An 18,732-nucleotide genomic window follows, 5' to 3' on the forward strand; every position below is an offset into this window, starting at 1 on the left:
CTGTAGAGATATTTTAAGTCATTTAATGATATAAAATGTGTTTAGAACAGACTCTGCAAGTAATGTCAGTAGAAAACAGACATCACTGTTCATCAGGCACAAAACACGCAGAGGAAATTAACATTTACTTCTTGCCATAGTGGATAGAAAAACAAAGTTTCTTGATGATTGATTCAAAAATATAAATTCAATATGACTCATGTAACAATACCATTGAACAAGAACCGGTAGTTTGAAGAAATACCACTAGAGTAACCTTGTGCAGTAGATGCGCTACAAGAGATGAACTGAATTTATGGAATGAATCCTTCATTAATGAAATCAATATCACTAATGGTCCAGCTTGAAATTGAAGGGTTTTTTTTCCAATCCTGGGGGGAAAAAAAAACTCCAGAATTGTTGAGGACATTTGCGTCTCCACTGTATTCATAACTCTTGAACCTTTCTAGATTTTATCTTGTAACAACCAAAAACAATGTAATCTAATTTACTAGGGTTTAATTTAAGACCAACTAGTGCATTAGAAAGAAGCGGAAAGAGGAAGATACAATAAAATTTAGAAGCTGAACATGTTGCATCCAGTTGCTTTCAGTTCCCCACAGGCAATACTGGTAGAACCACATTATAGCTGCAAGTTATTTGGGAGTTTGTCTCTACTATATCTGCACATCTAGAAACAAGCTTATGCCCATTGCCTCTTACATAATATCTCATTCAGAACAGATGAAGTACATGTGAATAGTTATTTTCAGTCTTTCTCCAAATTTTCAATTGAATTTAGATCAGGGCTTTGACTGGGACATTCCATGCTTAAATATGCTTAGAATTAAACCATTATATATTTTTTGCCTTTGCTGAATATTTGTGATTGCTGTCCTGTTGGAATGTATAACTCCTCCCCCATCTCATGTTGGAGCATTTCACAGGTTTTCTTCCTGGATTGCCCCGTATTCGACTCTATCCAGATTCCAATAGACTGTGAACAGCTGCCATCTTCCTGCCATCACCATGTTTCACCATAGGGATGGTGTATTCTGGGTGATGTGCAATGGTAATTTTCCAACTACACACAGGATTTTGCATGTAGGCCACAGAGTTCAGTTTTGGCTTTATCTAATCAGAGCCCCATGCAATGTCCCTTACATGGCTTATGACAAACTGTAAAAAAACTTATGTTTTACCCTTCTTGCTACTTTCCACATTCCCATTGATACATCTTTCTACTTCCGATGTGGATTTCCACCAGTAGTATGGTCCACAGTACTCTTGGCAACAGTTGGACTCTCACTGGCTACAATAAACGGAGAATGATACAAATGCATTCCACTATTTTCGGATTTTTAATTCCAAAGCACCTTATAAACCTTTCTTCCACTTTAAAATGCATACTTTCTGCAAAAGTGTCAAATAGGATCCCAATAAATACAAAAAATGGCACTGAAATTTCTACCTCTTGGGAACATTTTCACCTCTCTACCAAAAGCAAGGCATGTGTGAAAACAGCAATTTATAGGTGCAACAATTCATAAGAGAAGTCATGAAAGCTTGCAGCTTGCTTTGAGGATAAAGTGAGTGCTAGTGATGTGCAATTACTACAGTTTATTGTGATCTTTAAATCCTTTTTGACATAGGAATTTTAATATATCATGATGAAAATAAACTCTACATGGTGTCTACATACATCAATAAAACTGCACTACCTTATGTAACTGGCATCTCAAAACAGCCTGTTCAATAACTGGTAAGTTGTTTTATATTAATTTTTGTGTTTTTTTTTTATTTTTTATTTTTTTTATCTAGAGCAGAATTGATGCACTATCCCAACTATTCTATCTATGCCTAAAGACTGGAATGAATACCCTTTTATCATCACTTTTATTGTGTTTTCATGATAGACTGTTAAGTCTATATTGGCCATCCCTTGTAAGTGGGATGGATGATTATGTGCTACAATAAGATTATGTGTAGAACACTATGCATCTGGTGGGGTCTGTGCTTCTATGCTAACTAGCTGTGTAACAAATAAAATTCCCCATCTTTCTGAATCTGCAGCATTCAAAAGGAAAGTACTAAAGGAAACAGCGGCATAACTGTCGTGTTTCAAAGACGCCATGTTTCAATGTGATTTAAATAGGGAGGAGAAAACAGACTTTACAAGTGTAAAAAGTAAATAACTATTTAGAGATTGAACTAAGCAGTTCAATCTCCAACTATTAGAGATAGTTAGAGATTACGTCAATGCTGAGCACAAAAAAAAAAGAACCAACCATGTAATAGAAAGCTGCAAAAGAATAGACAGAATATAATAACAGACCCTCACTTTCATGAAGGGAGGACTGCTCCGGGGAGTAGAGAGACACCTGCTCTGACTCAGCCCTGATTCGGTAGCTGGGCGACTGAGAGCTGTCAGTCACTCGAGACTTGGTATCCCCCGACGCAGAGGTATCTGCAAGAACACAGCAGAGCCAACAGTCAAACAGAGACAAATACAAACCACAGAATGAGTTTGATAATTTATTAGTCATTAAACCTAATATTTTTCAGCTGAGAGGAAACAATGCAAACAGTGGTTTCTGCAACATTAGTTTCATCACTGTGTACAGCTACACTCGTTAAACTTTACAGCCTTACTCATTTAGAAATATTAGATTAGGTAGAAACAATCAGACCCCTCTAAAAGTTGTCTCCATCTCCGTATGTTTATTAAATCAACTACTTTAAGTCAGAAACTGGGAACCAGTGTCCATGTGCACAACGTTTTCCCATAACCCATGTAAGCAGGAAAAGAATCAAGTTCTCAGGAAAAAAAAGAAGAGAACAATCAGTCAGACAAACACTGTGTCTCGTTGTGTTAAATCTTGCAGTGTGTGTGAATGAAATCTGAATCCTATGAACAAGTTGTCACTGTTGTTAAAGCTGACCTGTTGAATAAAGCTGTTAACACCAGACAAAGACTGGTTGACAACTTGAAACTTTGCACTTCCACATCGAGACATCTAAGAGAGCCAGACTATTGACAGAAGGGAATAATTCAAATCAGGCTATGGAGGCGCTTCAGGTAAAATGTCAGAATACACATTGGGCGTTCCTGTGATAGAAGGTCAATTTTTCCACAACCTGGGTGTAGAAAACCTATGTACATTCATTTTCAACCCAATTCAGAACAAGTTATAGTTCCAATTTTGTAACAGGGCTTCTAAAAGTAAACATTTCAACTTTCTCAAGCTTAAATTTCCATTAATTTCACATCTAAATTAATAAGGGTTAATAAAAAAAAATATGGGAGTATTGTCTAGATAAAAATATGAAATGACAGAAGGAAGAAAAGAAGGAAGGCAGGCAAAGCACAAGGAAGGAAATAGAAAGGAATCAAAGCAGGAGAGAGAGGAAGCTGTATAACCAAATTTAAGACCTTTCTAGACAGCATAGCATACCTCACATCCACTGTACAATTAATGCATAAATATAGTCATAGATAAGAATAGAGAGAAATAGCTATCCAGCTGCTCTAAAAGAGGTGCAACACTGACCTAGCCCTAACCCAAGTCCATATGTCTATGTTTGTGAAGGCAGAACACAAAGTTTTATTTTGTCATGCCAAGATACCACATAGTGGTTTCTAGGTTTCTACGAAGACTTTGTGTCCACAAGAGCCCACTCCTTGCAATAACAGTGAGCTGTAGAAATGTACATCACTTCCCATGTTCCTCACTGTGCATACTGGCAAGACAAGTATGGATTTTTGTCCAACCTAGTGGTAAGTGGCACAAGATTGTGCACCCATCAAATAAATACTTGATTAAAGGTTGCGTTAAGAAAATGAAAGAATAGGTTACTACAGTTAAAAGACAAAAAAGATATTAATTTTAAGGCTTCTTACAACTCCTTACCAGGGGTACTAATATATATATAGCCAACAATGTGGTCATACTGTGTCTTGATTTTATTCATTAAAGTTGAAGCCAAACAGAGCAGAAGAGAAACAGGAAGAGAGACAGACGGTATGCACAGAGGGAGCTTTAAAGCATCGTCAGGATCTCATGTTAATGTATGGCAGCAGATTTAGGTTTCCAATTCAGGACTGCCAAATGTAGCAGCTTCCTGATTACAGATTACATTCCTGAAAGCAAGAAAGAGTTTGCCAGTGAAATGCAAAATAGTCATATTCAAACAAAATTGTAATTATTCTAAGGACAAGTTGCATATACCTATAGCATCAGCAAGCAAACTTTTTCCAGGTTGAAAAAAAGCATATGAGGCATGTAGTGTCATTTAACTGAATTTACTGAATAGATGTCATCCATAGGGACGTGTTGCATAAGCTCAAAATAATAGCACTGATATTGTTTTATTTTATTTTTAAGAGATGGCAAAATATGCTATTTTAAAATAAGAGCATGCTTATTGCAAGACATGTAAATGAATTGAAAAAGTGAAAATAAATTTAAAAAGACATACACCAAAACAAAAACAACAACAACAACAAAAAAAACAAAACAATTTTATTATTTAAACACTTATTGTAGAATAAATTATATAAACTCAATGTTTTTAGGGGTACATTTTTCTTTCCAAAATATAAGGGCATGCATTTTCAATTTGAGGATAAGATTACTTTTGTTTACTCTTAAATGTTCCTTCTCCCCTCAAAAACCTGTGCTTGCTTACAGTATACTCCTTAAAGCTGTGTTACTCATATTAGATGTAGCATCTCTTGCACAAATATCGCCTCTTCTGCTCCTATTTGATTCCTTCACCTATTTGGACTTTGAGGATTTCAGAGGAGTGCAGAAAATATGATTCAACAAGGAATAATTTTGTTTTTGAGTGTAAAAGGAAAGTTTTGAGCAAGTGCAGTGAAATGTGGGAGTGAAAGTATGGGTTCCTACACTTAAAGTCAGACTTCAAACCATTTGCTGTTGGAAGACAAATTCCTCAAAAAATATAAATTAAACCCCTAATATTGTGAGAGGGTTCTTTTTATTAAAACTTTATACTGATGTATTTGTTTCATAATATCTAGTACTTTATCAAATTGTAGATATTCCAATTGGGTAGAGTTGTTTTTTGGCAACACAAATGAGTCCCTTATAATTTATTCAGATGTCAGTGCAATGACCAGTGCTGAGACTGACAAAGCTGGAATATGTGCTTGTTGTGCTCTGCTCTCGGTGGACATTAGGTGCGACTGCATTGACATTTCCAGAGGCAAGAAGACTTTCTGCAGTATCTCGTCTGTCACAGGAGGAGAATACAAGGCTCACGAATTCACTAAAAATCTGAGAAATAAGCTCTAAACCCATAACCCATAGTTAAACTGATCTAAAATGTGCACAATCAAATGTGACTGTGATTTATCATCTCTATTATGATTATCAATCAACTCATTGCTAAAAACTCAGTAATTGCGGTTAATCCCACATGCTGGTATGCCACTAATGAAACGCTTTTAGCGAGGAACTGAGGAGCAGACAGCAAATGAAAAAGGGGAGTAATATTAATATTCCCAGTGCATATGTACAACTCTAACCCCCCATAGGCTCCCTCTGACAGAATCGACAATAAAAGATTAATGACCAGAGCAAAGATTCTGCTTTGCTCTATCTAATTAATAAGCGATTAAAGATATTATTACATGTTTTTTCAATATCAGTTCTCCTCTAAAGATCTGATAAAGATGGGGGCTAAACAAAAAGATACTAGAGGGTGCAGGGGGAAATCCTTTTATGACATGTCACTGATTGTTTTGTTTGGAGGGAGCAGAAGCAGCTTCAATAACTAGAAAAGCAAAAACAAACCCGGAGCTGTCAACTGCTTTCTTGAAAAAAATTAGTTTAAGTAAAGATTGCAGAGGAAATGTAAAACATGGCAGAAATACAATCCACATATAATATTGACAATATAAACAATGCCTGGTGCGTAGTTAATTTTTAGAATAGAGTTACTCTGAAAGCACAGATGTGTAATAATATCAGTACATAAAAAAACACTGACAGAACTTATTTTCCCCCAGTCTTATTATTGCCATTTCACAAATTGTGCCATGGCAATTGTACTTTTCAACCATTTTAGTTAAAACTGGGGTGACAATTTAAACACTTCCTCCAACAATAGCAGTTCATTTTGTAGGTCTAGCCAACATACCTGCGGTTCGCCATGGCAGGGATTTCTCAGATGAGCTGCAAAGGGAAACAGAAATTACGAAAGTGAATCAATACATTTCTCCAGATAAAACAGAAGAGAGACACCTATTTCACTAAACGTTTTAAAATTAAGGGAATCAAGGAGAACAGAAAGTAATCACAGTTTCATTACAACATATTTCAGAACAAATTAGAAGCGATCATACTGCACAGCACATACAGACATCCAGTCTGGAAGTTAAACATACCGACACAAACCTGATAGAAGAGTCCGCATTGACTCCAATGCAGAGATCATTTATCAGGGTAGCCATTCACAATAAAGTAATGCATGAGAATAATGACTTAGCCAGAAGTGCTGAAAGTTTGAGTTCATAAAACATCTGGAAACTTTCTTATACATTTACTCTTCCGATTCAATACTGTGTAGAACTGCCTTCATCTGCAATTACAGCTGTGAGTCTTTTTATTTTTTTGTCTCTAACAGCTTTGAACACCAACAAAATTTGACAATTAATATTCAGTTCAGTCCAGACAGGATGGAGAGCGTTCATGAAAATAATTTTTCAAGTCTTGCCAGAGAGTCCTAATTCAATTTAAGTTTGGACATTGACTGTTGTCCTACTGGAAGGTGAACCTCCTCTCAAGTCTCAAGTTCTGTCACAGCCTCCAACAAGTTTTTCTGCATATTTCGCTTGTATTTAGTTCAATCTGCCTTCCCATCAACTCTGGCTAGCAGTCCTGTTCCTGCTGAAGAAAAGTATCTTCACAGCATGATACTGCCACCACCCTTACATTTGAAATAGCACATTTTGGAAGATGTGCAGTGTGAGACAGAGTTCAATTTTGGTGTTATACAATCACAGCATGTTCTTCCACATATGCGCTTGATCTCCTTCGTGACTTGTGACAAATTGCAAATGGGACTTTTGTACATCTTCCTTCCAATGATTGTTTTCTTCTTCCTTTTTTAAATACTTTCCCCCCCCCCAACTACTGTTTATTAAACAGTACATGGACAAAAATGTCGTTTCACAACCCAACTCTGCTTTAAGCATTTCCACAACAATATCTCTGACCTGTCAACTGTGTTTCTTGATCTTCATAAAGATAATTTTGTTCTTTAAATGTTTTATTGCAATCCCCTGAGGCCTCAAAAGAACAACTGGATTCTTTTGAGAGTTGTATTGTAAAATACAACTGATTATACTAGCTTTTTTATTTAGGGGTGTAAAAATAAAATGGGCTTAAAAAAAAAAAAAGACCAACAGGTTTTAATGCATGACTATGGAGTGGATGAACATGTTTTTCTAGACTACAGTGCTACATGATGCACTGTAGCAACATGTGCTAAAGTTACTGAGGTATTAATACTAATGCAAAGCACTGTAGTGCAAGGTAACGCCACACATTTTCCTTTTCTGGTCTGGAAATAAAAACTTGAAAATGCCATGATGCTAGTTAGCTGTGTTACTGTATAAAAACACCTGACGCTAGACATCAATGAAACCCTTTCTGACCAAGAAGAGTATCACCTGCCAGGTATTATGACAAGCAGAAGACATTGAAGCAGTGCAACAACGATAGCTTCTGTTTGCTGATCATTAATATCAAGCATTAGCTGTTGCTAGTACTGGTATATTTTCTGCAAGGTGACACTAAATGAGCTTTAGTAAGAGAAGCTCTCAGAATTTTAATGAGGAAGTTGCCAATTAAAGAAAGGAAGTTGGGAGAGTTGTGGTCCACTGAACCATAGCAGATGGAGTAAAAGAATCACTGATGATCATCATCATCACGATGGCAATGTGTCTATATGCTGAAAGCTGACCACAGACTTGGAAAAGGTGCTGCTGTTAAAAATAAAACCGTCACGATGCACAATAAGCTTCTGTCTTATAAACACTCAATTTCCTATGAAGCATTTCTGCTAGTGAGCAACTAGCCAAGTGGGATTTCAACATTTTCAAGCTTTTTGACAGAGGACATATTTGATGACCATCGGGTTTATTCTTGCAGAAATTAAGTTAGTTACCAGAACTACAAGTTTTATGAAGTGACTCTCATCAGAACCTTTAACTGTCCTCTCACCTCAGCCACAGTCCTGCTGTGCTTTTTAAGCCAGTCAATGTGATTTCTAGCTTTAAAGCTGACCTCTATTCAAACACAAATATCCTGTGAAGAACATTTCATTTGTCCTTCTCTAGCTACAACAAAAGATGGGTAACTAGTGTGAAATGTATTCTTATAGGATTTACAGGTGGTCCTTTTGCCCTGGTGAATAAGTAAGAGCATTTACATGTGGGAGGCTTAACTGATTTCTAAAGCTAAACTCTAAAGCGTAATCTAGTGACAGCACATAGAATACCATATTTTCTGCACTATAAGACGTACCGGATTATAAGGCGCACCTTCAATGAATGGCCCATTTTAAAACTTTTTTCATATATAAGGCGCACCGGATTATAAGGCGCATAGAATATATGGTACAGTTACGGTTGTCACCTGTCCCTTTGTTCCGTACTCTATAGATGTGGATGTGTAATAATAAAGAAGTAATCCCCGAGTACTTTATATAGTGGGCTGCCCCAGTTATTGTTTCACTCACTGTGTTGGTGTTGCGATATTGTGCCCAACTGCCTTCTGGGTAACACAGACCAACCAACACGCTGCCACTGCAGTCTCTTTTAGGTGTGCCTTATAGTGCGGAAAATACGGTACTAGATACAGATAGGAAATATTTTCCTAGGTAAACGTAATTATCAAACAGCTATTTACTTTGCCATTTATCTGAAAAAAAAAAAAAAAAAAGAGGATAATTTGTATTCATTTAGAAAGGCACTCAAATCTTGCAAATATACAAAAACATTTCAGGCCCTGTCTTTGCTTACATTGTTTAAAAACAAAAAGCAACTTATTAAAAGTTAATGTTCTGCTGATGAGGACATTTTAAGCTGCTTACCTCCACAATTAGGATATTTCAAAGCAATGTTAGCATGCTTGCGATTATGTTATGAGAAAACTGTGACGACATGGGCTTTAGTCATTTTCCTCTTAATTAACTGTCTAACTTCAGACAACTGGCAAATATCGCATGCACCTTGTGGTTCTGTCTCTTTGACAGGCAAGCCAATTTTAATTAAAGCCGTTGAGCTGAAAAAATAAAACGCATGCAAACCAACAAGACAATATGAACCCAAATTAGGTATTGTAGCTTTCCCTTTCAAATGCCTAATTTCTATAACTCCAAAATGATGCCCAAAATTGACATTAGTAAGAACTATCAACAGTGATGTGGATCAGTGTTCTAGACTTCACCCCTAAAAGCAAAGTTTTTACAACACAAAGTCCAAATAAAAGGCCTGAAAGCTTTTTTCCAAGAATTTAAGTCCACACCTATAAAGCACTCCCTCTTCAAACAAGAAAAAAAAGGGGAAATGGACACTCAGTGGTGCAGACTGCAGGTATGCAGGCTGGAGAGTATGGACTGCCTCAGGGCATCGGGGTTATTATCACAAAGATAGAAAATATCACACAAAGCCATTACGCCACATATCTAGCTTTAGCCCTACAGTATCACAGTCCATTATACAATGAATTCAACTCAGACGCTTCAGCAAATGCACAGGTCTGTAAGGACATTGAAAGGCCTTTAACTGGCTTGGCATCTCTTCACACAATTAAAAAGTTTTACTTTCAAAAAGCACAAAAAATGTCTGTCATATCATTCCTACATTTTAAACGCCTTTTACTGAGAAGCCTGAAAAATTGATGGTTAAGTTTTTACAAAATGTAAAGTATAAAATCCCTCCACAGCATTCCACTGTAACAGGTAAGAAAGTTTTTTCTCGCTAACAAAAGAGACAAATTTTGTTGTTTGGAAATATTTAGCAGTGAGTCAAACACAAAAAGCCAAATTGGGGAAACTAAAGAAGCATCAATCATCAAACTTAAAGGCAACACTGTTTTTAAACTAGTTACAAGCAGAACACCTGTTAAGCAACAGACTGCAGACTGACTACTGGAGCAGAGAACCTGACTAATTATCAGTTAACATTAGCTTATTATAATTGTGTTACTCTATAAAGAACATGTTTATTCAAAACATGAGAATAACATGCAAACAAAATTCCAAATCTAAATGTTCACTTCAGTAAAGTGTAAACAGACTAGATGGCATTATTTAATTCCACTATAATTTGACTGAAAACACCACATCCAAGCAGTAAATATTCTGAAAAAGCACCAACAGCTGTTAAGAAATAGGCTGCCAATATTGGGCCACTACTCAAATTCCTATAAAATGAAATATGTTCTGCAGCATGGTTAGAAATGCATAGTTAAAGTTGAATCTAAATCATGTAATACATTTGGAATACAGTTTGATTGATGGAAATGGGAGTTAATCCATTATACCTACATAAAGACAGAGAATATGTGCTTGAAATCCTTTGTGATGACTCAGAGATGCTTCATATACTGTCGGTAAATACTAAGCCATTAATTTATCAGTAGACATTGAATATAGGTTTATTTCATGGCTGTTTTATTTTAAAAAGTCAAGCTGGCTGTAAATATTCTTCCTTCATTCCACCAGTCCATTTTCCACATGCTTTCTATTAAGTGAGCTATTACTTACATGTATTAGAAGTGAATATAAAAGTGGTAAGATGTCTAAGAGTGCAATAAAAAAAAAGTTTATTCATTGTCTGAGTGATCTTTTTTCATCTTTGTTGAAATAAATTCAGTAAAAAATAACACCGATTGGAAATTACACTTCTAATCAGCAGCTTACTTCTGATTAGAAGCAAACTTAGAATAAATCTTAGAAAAAGCAGAGATTGTTTTTGCCTAATAGGATATCACATACACTGAGTTTAACAAATGAACCTCACATACTTGAGCTAAAAAAGTGGACTGCCACGTAAAGTGCCTTGCTTTCACACCACAGGAGTTTTTTGTCCATTCCATCACATTACAACCACAAACACCAATGTATTTCATAATAATTCTGACAGAACAACACAAGGGCACGCATAATTAGCAAGGAAAGACAGGGTTTTCAAAATGTTTAGCCTAAATACTTATTCAGCCTCCATAATTCTATACCCACCAAATTAAATGATGTGCAACTAATTGTCTGCATTTTTCAAAACCATGCATCATTTTTCTTCCACATTAAAATTATGCAATACATGGCACTGCTCTATCGCATACATTTTCAATAAAATACATTGAAGTTTATTATGATGTAACAAAATGTGAAAAGGTTTAAGCAATATGAATATCTTTGCAAGGCAGAGTAAGTATGATGATTATGCAGTGCCTGATAAAGTGGGAACGTAGACATAGAATGGAATAGGCACATAAAAAAAAATACATTTACCTCAACTGCATATCAATTCATACACATGTGTATTAAATTTAAAGAAAAACTATAGAATTGAGATTTATCTGATTACAATTCTATAATACCAGAAGGTTTCACACACTATACAGTGTGGTGTCTGCTGTGAAGGAAGGAAAAGCCATGTGTCGTGTGTGTGCACAGCTTCTCATTACCTGCTGCTACCATCGTCTGGTGACTCGGCCCCAAGTCTGCATCTTTCCAGCTGATTGGCCACAATCTGCCTCTCCACTTCCAGCTCCCTGGTTAGCCGCTCAAATTGAAGCTCCTGCACATGAACACGACAAACACAAACATGTGACTCAAGGCTGAATTAATGTGAACAGAGAGCTTTCTGCAGTTGCATCGACAAATACAACAAATGGGGAATGAAAATAAAGGCAGGTAACAGCTTGTTCCCACAGTGTTCTAGTAGTTTATAGGTACATGATGAAATGAGCCTTAAGTGAGAGACTCGGGTAACCCAGCGTCAAATAAGACAGTTTCTTCACCAAAAACTTTAGAAAAGTATGCGCGTATCCATACACAATCTAATGTTTATAAACTTAAGCAGACTTTCATGTGGCCTATATGATAATGTCATTTTTGTAGCCCACACAGAGGAATAAGCACCACTTTAGTGGGTGATATTTAGCCTTCGTGGTGCTGTTCCTACGAGAGTTGGGGAGGAATCAGCATTTGACTAATTACCTACCATGAGCAAGGCCATTACTTGCATAGCTCTCTAGCTTCAAGCACTGCATCATGACACTCAGAAGACCCACAAGGTCCTCTGTTCACATAAAAATTATGCCACACACACACACACACACATGCTCTTATTTGCATATATCTGAAGCGCATTTTTATTCCAACTCGGATCTAATTTGGCAGAATAAAACATTTTTTTTCCAATATTCTAGCGAAAAAGACCTCACTCACCATATCTCACTGCACAGATGGAGCGCTCCTATGCTTGCTATCCTTAGCTGTCCCATGTAATGACCATTACCGCGGTCAATTACATTCACAGCCGACAGCATACACAAACAGACATCCACACTCTGCAGCTATCTGCAGCTTTTGTGACCTGTCTGAGGACATTTAGTCACCCTACATCACCAAGACCATCCTACATTTCACACCTCTGCTGTGTTCCCCTGGGGATGCACCGAAACTTCCCCTCCACATCGCAGACTCCTTACCCCTCCCCCAAACTACCACATTATACTCTCCACTGCTCACCTCTCCTTTGCTCTGCTTCAGCTGAAGATATGTGAACCTTGACTGCAGTGAGAGGGATCTTACAGGAAGAAAAACTGCTACATCCTGTTTCCTTAACATAAAGGGACTGCTACTTGGATTCAGTGTCTTACCAAGGTGTTCACGCCACTTGGATATTTCCACATTTCATCACACTGCAACTGCAAGCTTCTGTTAGTTGAATTTTATATGAAAGACCAGCACAAATAGTGCATATCATTCAAGCAATGAGAGCAAGTTAGTTTTGAAGCATGGTATTAACTGCACAAGGTAATGACAACCATGTGTACTAGATACTACAGAGAACAGATCAAATGTATGGTGGAAAAAGACACCAAAATGAAAGGCACACTGCCTAGCTGAACAGTGAGATCTCAGAGATTGGCTGTTCCCCGCAAATGTCACTATTCTTAGGCCTGCCACCTCTATGCCTTCTTTCTTCTAAGCTTATAATCCAATTGGAGGTTTGGCAAAATATCACCCGCTCACATCCAGCGACTTCAACACAGGCTTGTGGTCTGTGCAAGTAAAAGAAATTGCAACTGTTGCATCTTCTCAGGCACTATAGCAAAAAATATCTGTACATCATGGGACACTTACTGGCTTTCAGACTAGCAAGTAAGTGTTGGAAGTTTAACTTTTGATATTTAGATTTCCTTCTAGCCTAAAGCAAACTTCTTAAACCCCCAAGCTGTTTATTTTCTGTAGTAACAAGCGGGAAGGAGAATGTTCCAGAATTTCCTGCACTGAGCTGGATTTTCCACATCTTTTGTCTTGCTTGATGTAGTGGCTACGGTTCTTCGAGCTACAGCTCTAAACTGTAGACGTACTTGACTGATGTAAGCATTTTCTCTACAGTTACAGAGTATAGGAGGACTGCTGACGTTAGGACGAAAAAGGAACAAGACTCAATCAACACCGAACAAGAGTACATGTTTTCTTTCATGCTGAGTGTAGTATGTGTGTTTGTAACATCTACGCCATAAAGGATTATATCCATGCCTCACACCCTTAGCCTCTCCCTGACACAAACGTTAAGACTAATATGCATATTGAGAAATATATAAGACGAAAGTGACAAAAATATACATTTTCATAATTTTTTCATTAACTCATGGACTTTCCAAACTTCAACACAAAAAAGACTAAAGGTTTTAAGCATAACTCACCACCAGTTCAGGCTAAGTCTAGGAGTAATAAGCAAAATGCTGATCCAACCATTGCAAGTCCAGTCTTGGTTCAAACCAGTCATAGCATCAGCAGAGAGAAAGAGAACAGTGGCAATAGGTTAGAGGCTTTCCTGCAGCAACGAGGCCCCAAATGCCTTTATTTGCCATTACAATGAGCCTGTTAGGCATGATTTGCCAGCAGTTCCAAAGCTGAATCAGATCCTATCCTCTTGTGTCCTTTGACAGGCCCTAAAGAAAGATGACACATGGCAGTAGATCAAACTAGAAACGCGTACACTCCCCCTGTCTTTTCTATGGGCGCTGCTGACAACACATGACCCATCTGCAGCGCCTGAAGTGGTTTCTGCCCACTGCTGCTTCAGCATTCACGAGAGAAGCTCAACACGCACTCGTCCAAAATGATGTACATCTACTTTACATTAATTCAGGAAGACCAATGTCCTCCTATATACACGAATGCAGGCAATATATTTCCATTATGCAACAAGATTGTCAAACACCAAAAAAAAAAATGCTAATTGGAAATATTGCTTCAGAACATAAAGCAGTTGAAATGCACACTCAAAATAAACATTGAGAATTACTGATATGCAGAAAACTACTCACAGACCTAAATACAACCTCAAAGCATAATTTATTAAAAATGTGGACATGAGTGGACTTTTCCAATTTACAGTTGTAGATATTTTAATACATATTTGACATGACACTGCCGTTTTAAATAAGATGGCATGATTTTTTTTTTTTTATTCGAAACCATAAACAGAAGTTTAAAAAAAGGTTCTGGCCTATGTAACAACTTAGGTGTCATAACTAACTCAATGCATTCAGCATTCAGCCCCCCCACCACAAACACTCTCTTTAGTGGGCAATATTCAATACTATGCATTTAATTATTTAACAATACTTTTGGCTAAAACAATAATTTAGAGTATTATAGTGCAGGTTTATCAAGTGAATAATAAACTTATTTCCAAATGTGAGTCTAATACTAAAAAGCTTATTTTGAGGTTTTCACGATTAGAAATAAAAATAAATAAATGAATAAAATTTTGCTTTAGAGGGTGATCAAAAGAAGTTCAGCCTCCATAAAAACTGTGAAATAGCTCTGTGTTACAGATATAAAAGCAGAAGCTAACTTGTGGCTTTGCATTTACTTGTTGGTCTCACTGTAGAGAATGATCTCGTCTTCAGGCAATTCTAACTTAATTGTAAACTAAACCACATTATTGTGTCACCCATTTGCTTTTTAATTCTCTTTTCTCAATTCTGTTTTAGTTTTGTTGTAGTTCTAGCATGCTGAACTACAACTTGCATCCCCTGAGATCTTTGCTGCTCATGCTAGGAACTTAACTACAATATAGGAACTACTGCTTAGACATCCACTTTAAAACATTAGGTAGATAAATTGCCTAATTTCTCTATGTCTGTCCGGCTTTCTTCTCCTGAAAGTGGCAGGTTCTTACTTTAATACAGAATGATTACTGTTAAGTTTATCAATAATATTGTAAGGTGTGTAGAAATGGATTTTGAGTAGTATAATCAACAACATAACAAAATGACAGACATATAAACAATGTCTAAAACTGACCTGATCATCAACTGGAACAAACTCAAGATGGGAGCTCGTTTGTGATATACGAATCCATTTAGCATAACTGGTGCAGATGGCTTTCCCACTTAACCAAAGAATCTAACAGAAATTTGTTTGTTCATTAAGTGGCAATGAGGCCTGACAGCTCTGCACCCCCACTGCAGTGATGCAAGGAAATTCCAGCCAGAGACAGAAACTGCTGCACAGTAGGAGAATGACAGCAGAGGTTAAAGGATGCCTGCAGCAGCAGAGACACGGAAAAGCCGGCCTTAGGGGTGAAAGAAGACAACAAGCCTTGGAGCAGGCTGTTAGAGTAGACCTGGAGGAACCGGGCATTATAATTATTTAGGAAAGCTGCATACAGTCACACCTATTTTTCAGTCCAGAGTTTCATTCACCATATTTTTTTTTTTGTTTGTTTTTTGGATGATGGGAGGTTTCATGAGCCTTTTCCACCAAATGTAGACTCTCAGTTACTAAAAGGAGGCTGGCCTATGATCAATCTATTTGTGAAAAGTATTTGAGTGCGATACATTCTAGCATCTTTTTTAACAAAAAAAATCTGTTCATTAGATCAATATTTAAAAATTTTGAAATTGTAATGAAATTTATGATCAACAGGCTCTAACCAGCTTTATTAACAAGCAATAGTCCAAATCCCCTAATTTCTCTACCTTTTTAACAGGTCTTCTGTTGCTTTGCAAGAGAACCACTTTACCCAAAAATGTGTTTGAGTTATTTTCCTCTGATGTTGGGTATTTAAAAACATTTCAGACCGGTTATTACTCAAACTGAGACAACTCAACATGGATCTTCAAAAATGACCCACTAAAATGAGGTGTAAAAAGGAGGTTTCCAATTTCATTTTAGATTAACAATTAAAATGTCATTCAGGAATGACATATGTGGTGGATGCTATTAAAGGAGCTGTCATCTCCAGTGTAGTTCATAGCACAAAAGAGAATGACAACGCTGTGAAAGACTGTCAATAACAAAGACTCCCTGAGTGGGAGGGTAAAGAAAAAACATGTTTTTTATGAACACATTCAACAAAAACTTCAGATTTTTGTAAAGAAATTAATGCTGTGTATTTTTTTTTTACCTTCCCTCCTCCAGGATGACATCACTAAATGAGATCTGATTGGGTTAGGCAAAATGACAAAACAGTAGGACATTTCAGGCCACTTTCTAAATTTCAACATACATTTATTTGCACCTATACCTCATTAACAATCAACTTTCTCAGAGAGTAGTTTGCAAATTATGATGTTGATAAATTTAGATAATCTATGAAGGCCTCACAAATTTATAGAAGATCAGGCATAAAGTAATGGCCAGCAAATAATGTTTCCTTCCCCCTATATCGCAAAAACAGTTCTGGCCCACTGAGGCATGAACTGCGCTAGACCCCTAAAGGTGACAGATAGTGATGTCTGGAGACGAGGAACACAAACTTCCTTCTATGTAGCTTATTGTTAGCTTTAATATAAAGTGAACTGTTATATGCTTATTGATAATTTGCTTTACCCACCCACCAAGAGGTGCCGTGATGAAGAGAAAAACCAGTGTTACTCATTCCACCTCTCAGTGGCAATAATGGTATGCCTCATCTGTATACAATAAGCTGGGTCTTTCTCCCTAGAGCTCTGCTGCTAATATAAAAGCAGAGCCCAAACAATTGGTGTTTTATGGAAGAAAACACAGATCAAATCGTCAAAGCAGTTTAGTACAAAAGCATTTTGTTGCCATTGAAAATCGGAATATTTGTACTTTTTGTTTTTAAAACTAACTTTTGAACTAGACTTGTTCTTCCTTTTTTGTTGTTGTTATAATAAATTAAAATAAAAAGCGATTATACTACTAATCAAAATTCCGAGACATTAATCCAGTTAATAGGACCAACTGAATCCATAACTCCTCGACGGGAGGAAAACGCCTTATAAGGTGAAGCAGTGAATCCACACAGCCAGAGCAAATCTTGTACACCAGTGAACATGCAATTCCACTGAAAGATCAATAGTGTTGTGTCAGACAAAAAGAAAGTTGCTCTGGGCAATAATGAGAAGAGTGAACAATGTAGGGATTGTCAATCGAGAGACCAATGTAGTGAACAGAGATTGCACTTGTGTGACTTGTGTGATTACCTAAAGATCAGTCATTTAGAGAAAATCATCTGAAAGACATTTACAGTGGGTAAAAGGTGATGTGTGGAGACATAACCCTTGGTAGTGATTCAAAACAGGAGGTTTAACTAAACTCCACACATCTGTATAAGAGGACAACTCTTGCTCTCCAAAGACTGCATCCTCTGTGCCTGGTGTTGACAGTGCCAATGATTACAGTTATAATGATGATGATGATGACAGTGACGCTGATGAGTATTAGCAGGCTAGTTGAGGGGAGTGCTCCCATGGCTGTGTTTAAAGCGACAGCGCATCATGTCAGGCTAGAGCGCCGCTCCTTTGACTTTATGTCACATTGAAAGGAGATCCTCCTCTGCTCTCTTCTTCTATTTTCTGTTTTCAGCTGCACTGAGAGCCTCTCCTCACAAACTATTCACAGGTGACAGTCTCTCTGGCTCTCTCCATCATAGCTACAGTCTAAGTATGTCCTTTTCACATATCCGAGCGTTTTTGTCTTTTCTTTGTGTATCTGAGCACTCTCCTTCACCTGCATCTCTCACCTATGAATATGCCTCACCCCCTCCCTCTAATGCTCTGCTCCCCCATGGGGTAATTGCTCGGAGCCAGGCTTCCATTTTTATGACTATAATCGAGGCCAGAATTTGTATGCCTCTAGATTTCTCCTTGCCTGTGTCACAGCGGCAGCGGCACGCAAAGGAAGGGAGATAAAACCCTCAGGACTGGAGAAAATCACTAGTCGATTGTAATTAGAGTTCTTATTTCGCCTATGGAAGTGGAACAGGCACCATCGCCTGTAGAGAGAACTCACCCCGTCTGCCGCTCTTATGGCATGGAAATGCAAAGTAGCAACATAACTGCCTCGAGCCTTTACCTTGACCCAAACTAATAACTCCTTTACCTAGGTCATTCAGACAAAGGTGAACTTGGCTTCATTAAAACAAGATGAAGGCTTGCATGGTTGTCTCAAGTGTGTCATGTTTTAGCCAGCACAAAGGAGCTTTAAACAGAACTTAAA

General features: G+C 37.3%; 1 protein-coding gene across 4 annotated transcripts in view; it reads right to left on the bottom strand.

The window, feature by feature from the left end:
• LOC103150610 (plakophilin-4-like) overlaps positions 1-18,732 on the bottom strand; it is a 48,316-nt gene that overhangs the window by 3,699 nt on the left and 25,885 nt on the right. For 3 of the 4 annotated variants that reach the window (XM_016680825.1, XM_016680822.1, XM_016680824.1), the window contains exons 3-5: positions 11,703-11,815; positions 6,145-6,179; positions 2,315-2,446 (exon numbers count right to left, since the gene is read on the bottom strand). In XM_016680825.1, the coding sequence (XP_016536311.1) occupies positions 2,315-2,446; positions 6,145-6,179; positions 11,703-11,815 (280 nt within the window). The remainder of the gene's footprint in view (positions 1-2,314; positions 2,447-6,144; positions 6,180-11,702; positions 11,816-18,732) is intronic. The other variant, XM_016680823.1, reaches the window with a different exon arrangement.

This window comes from Poecilia formosa, unplaced genomic scaffold, assembly GCF_000485575.1.
Source record: "Poecilia formosa unplaced genomic scaffold, Poecilia_formosa-5.1.2 Scaffold257, whole genome shotgun sequence".
NCBI lineage: Eukaryota > Metazoa > Chordata > Actinopteri > Cyprinodontiformes > Poeciliidae > Poecilia > Poecilia formosa.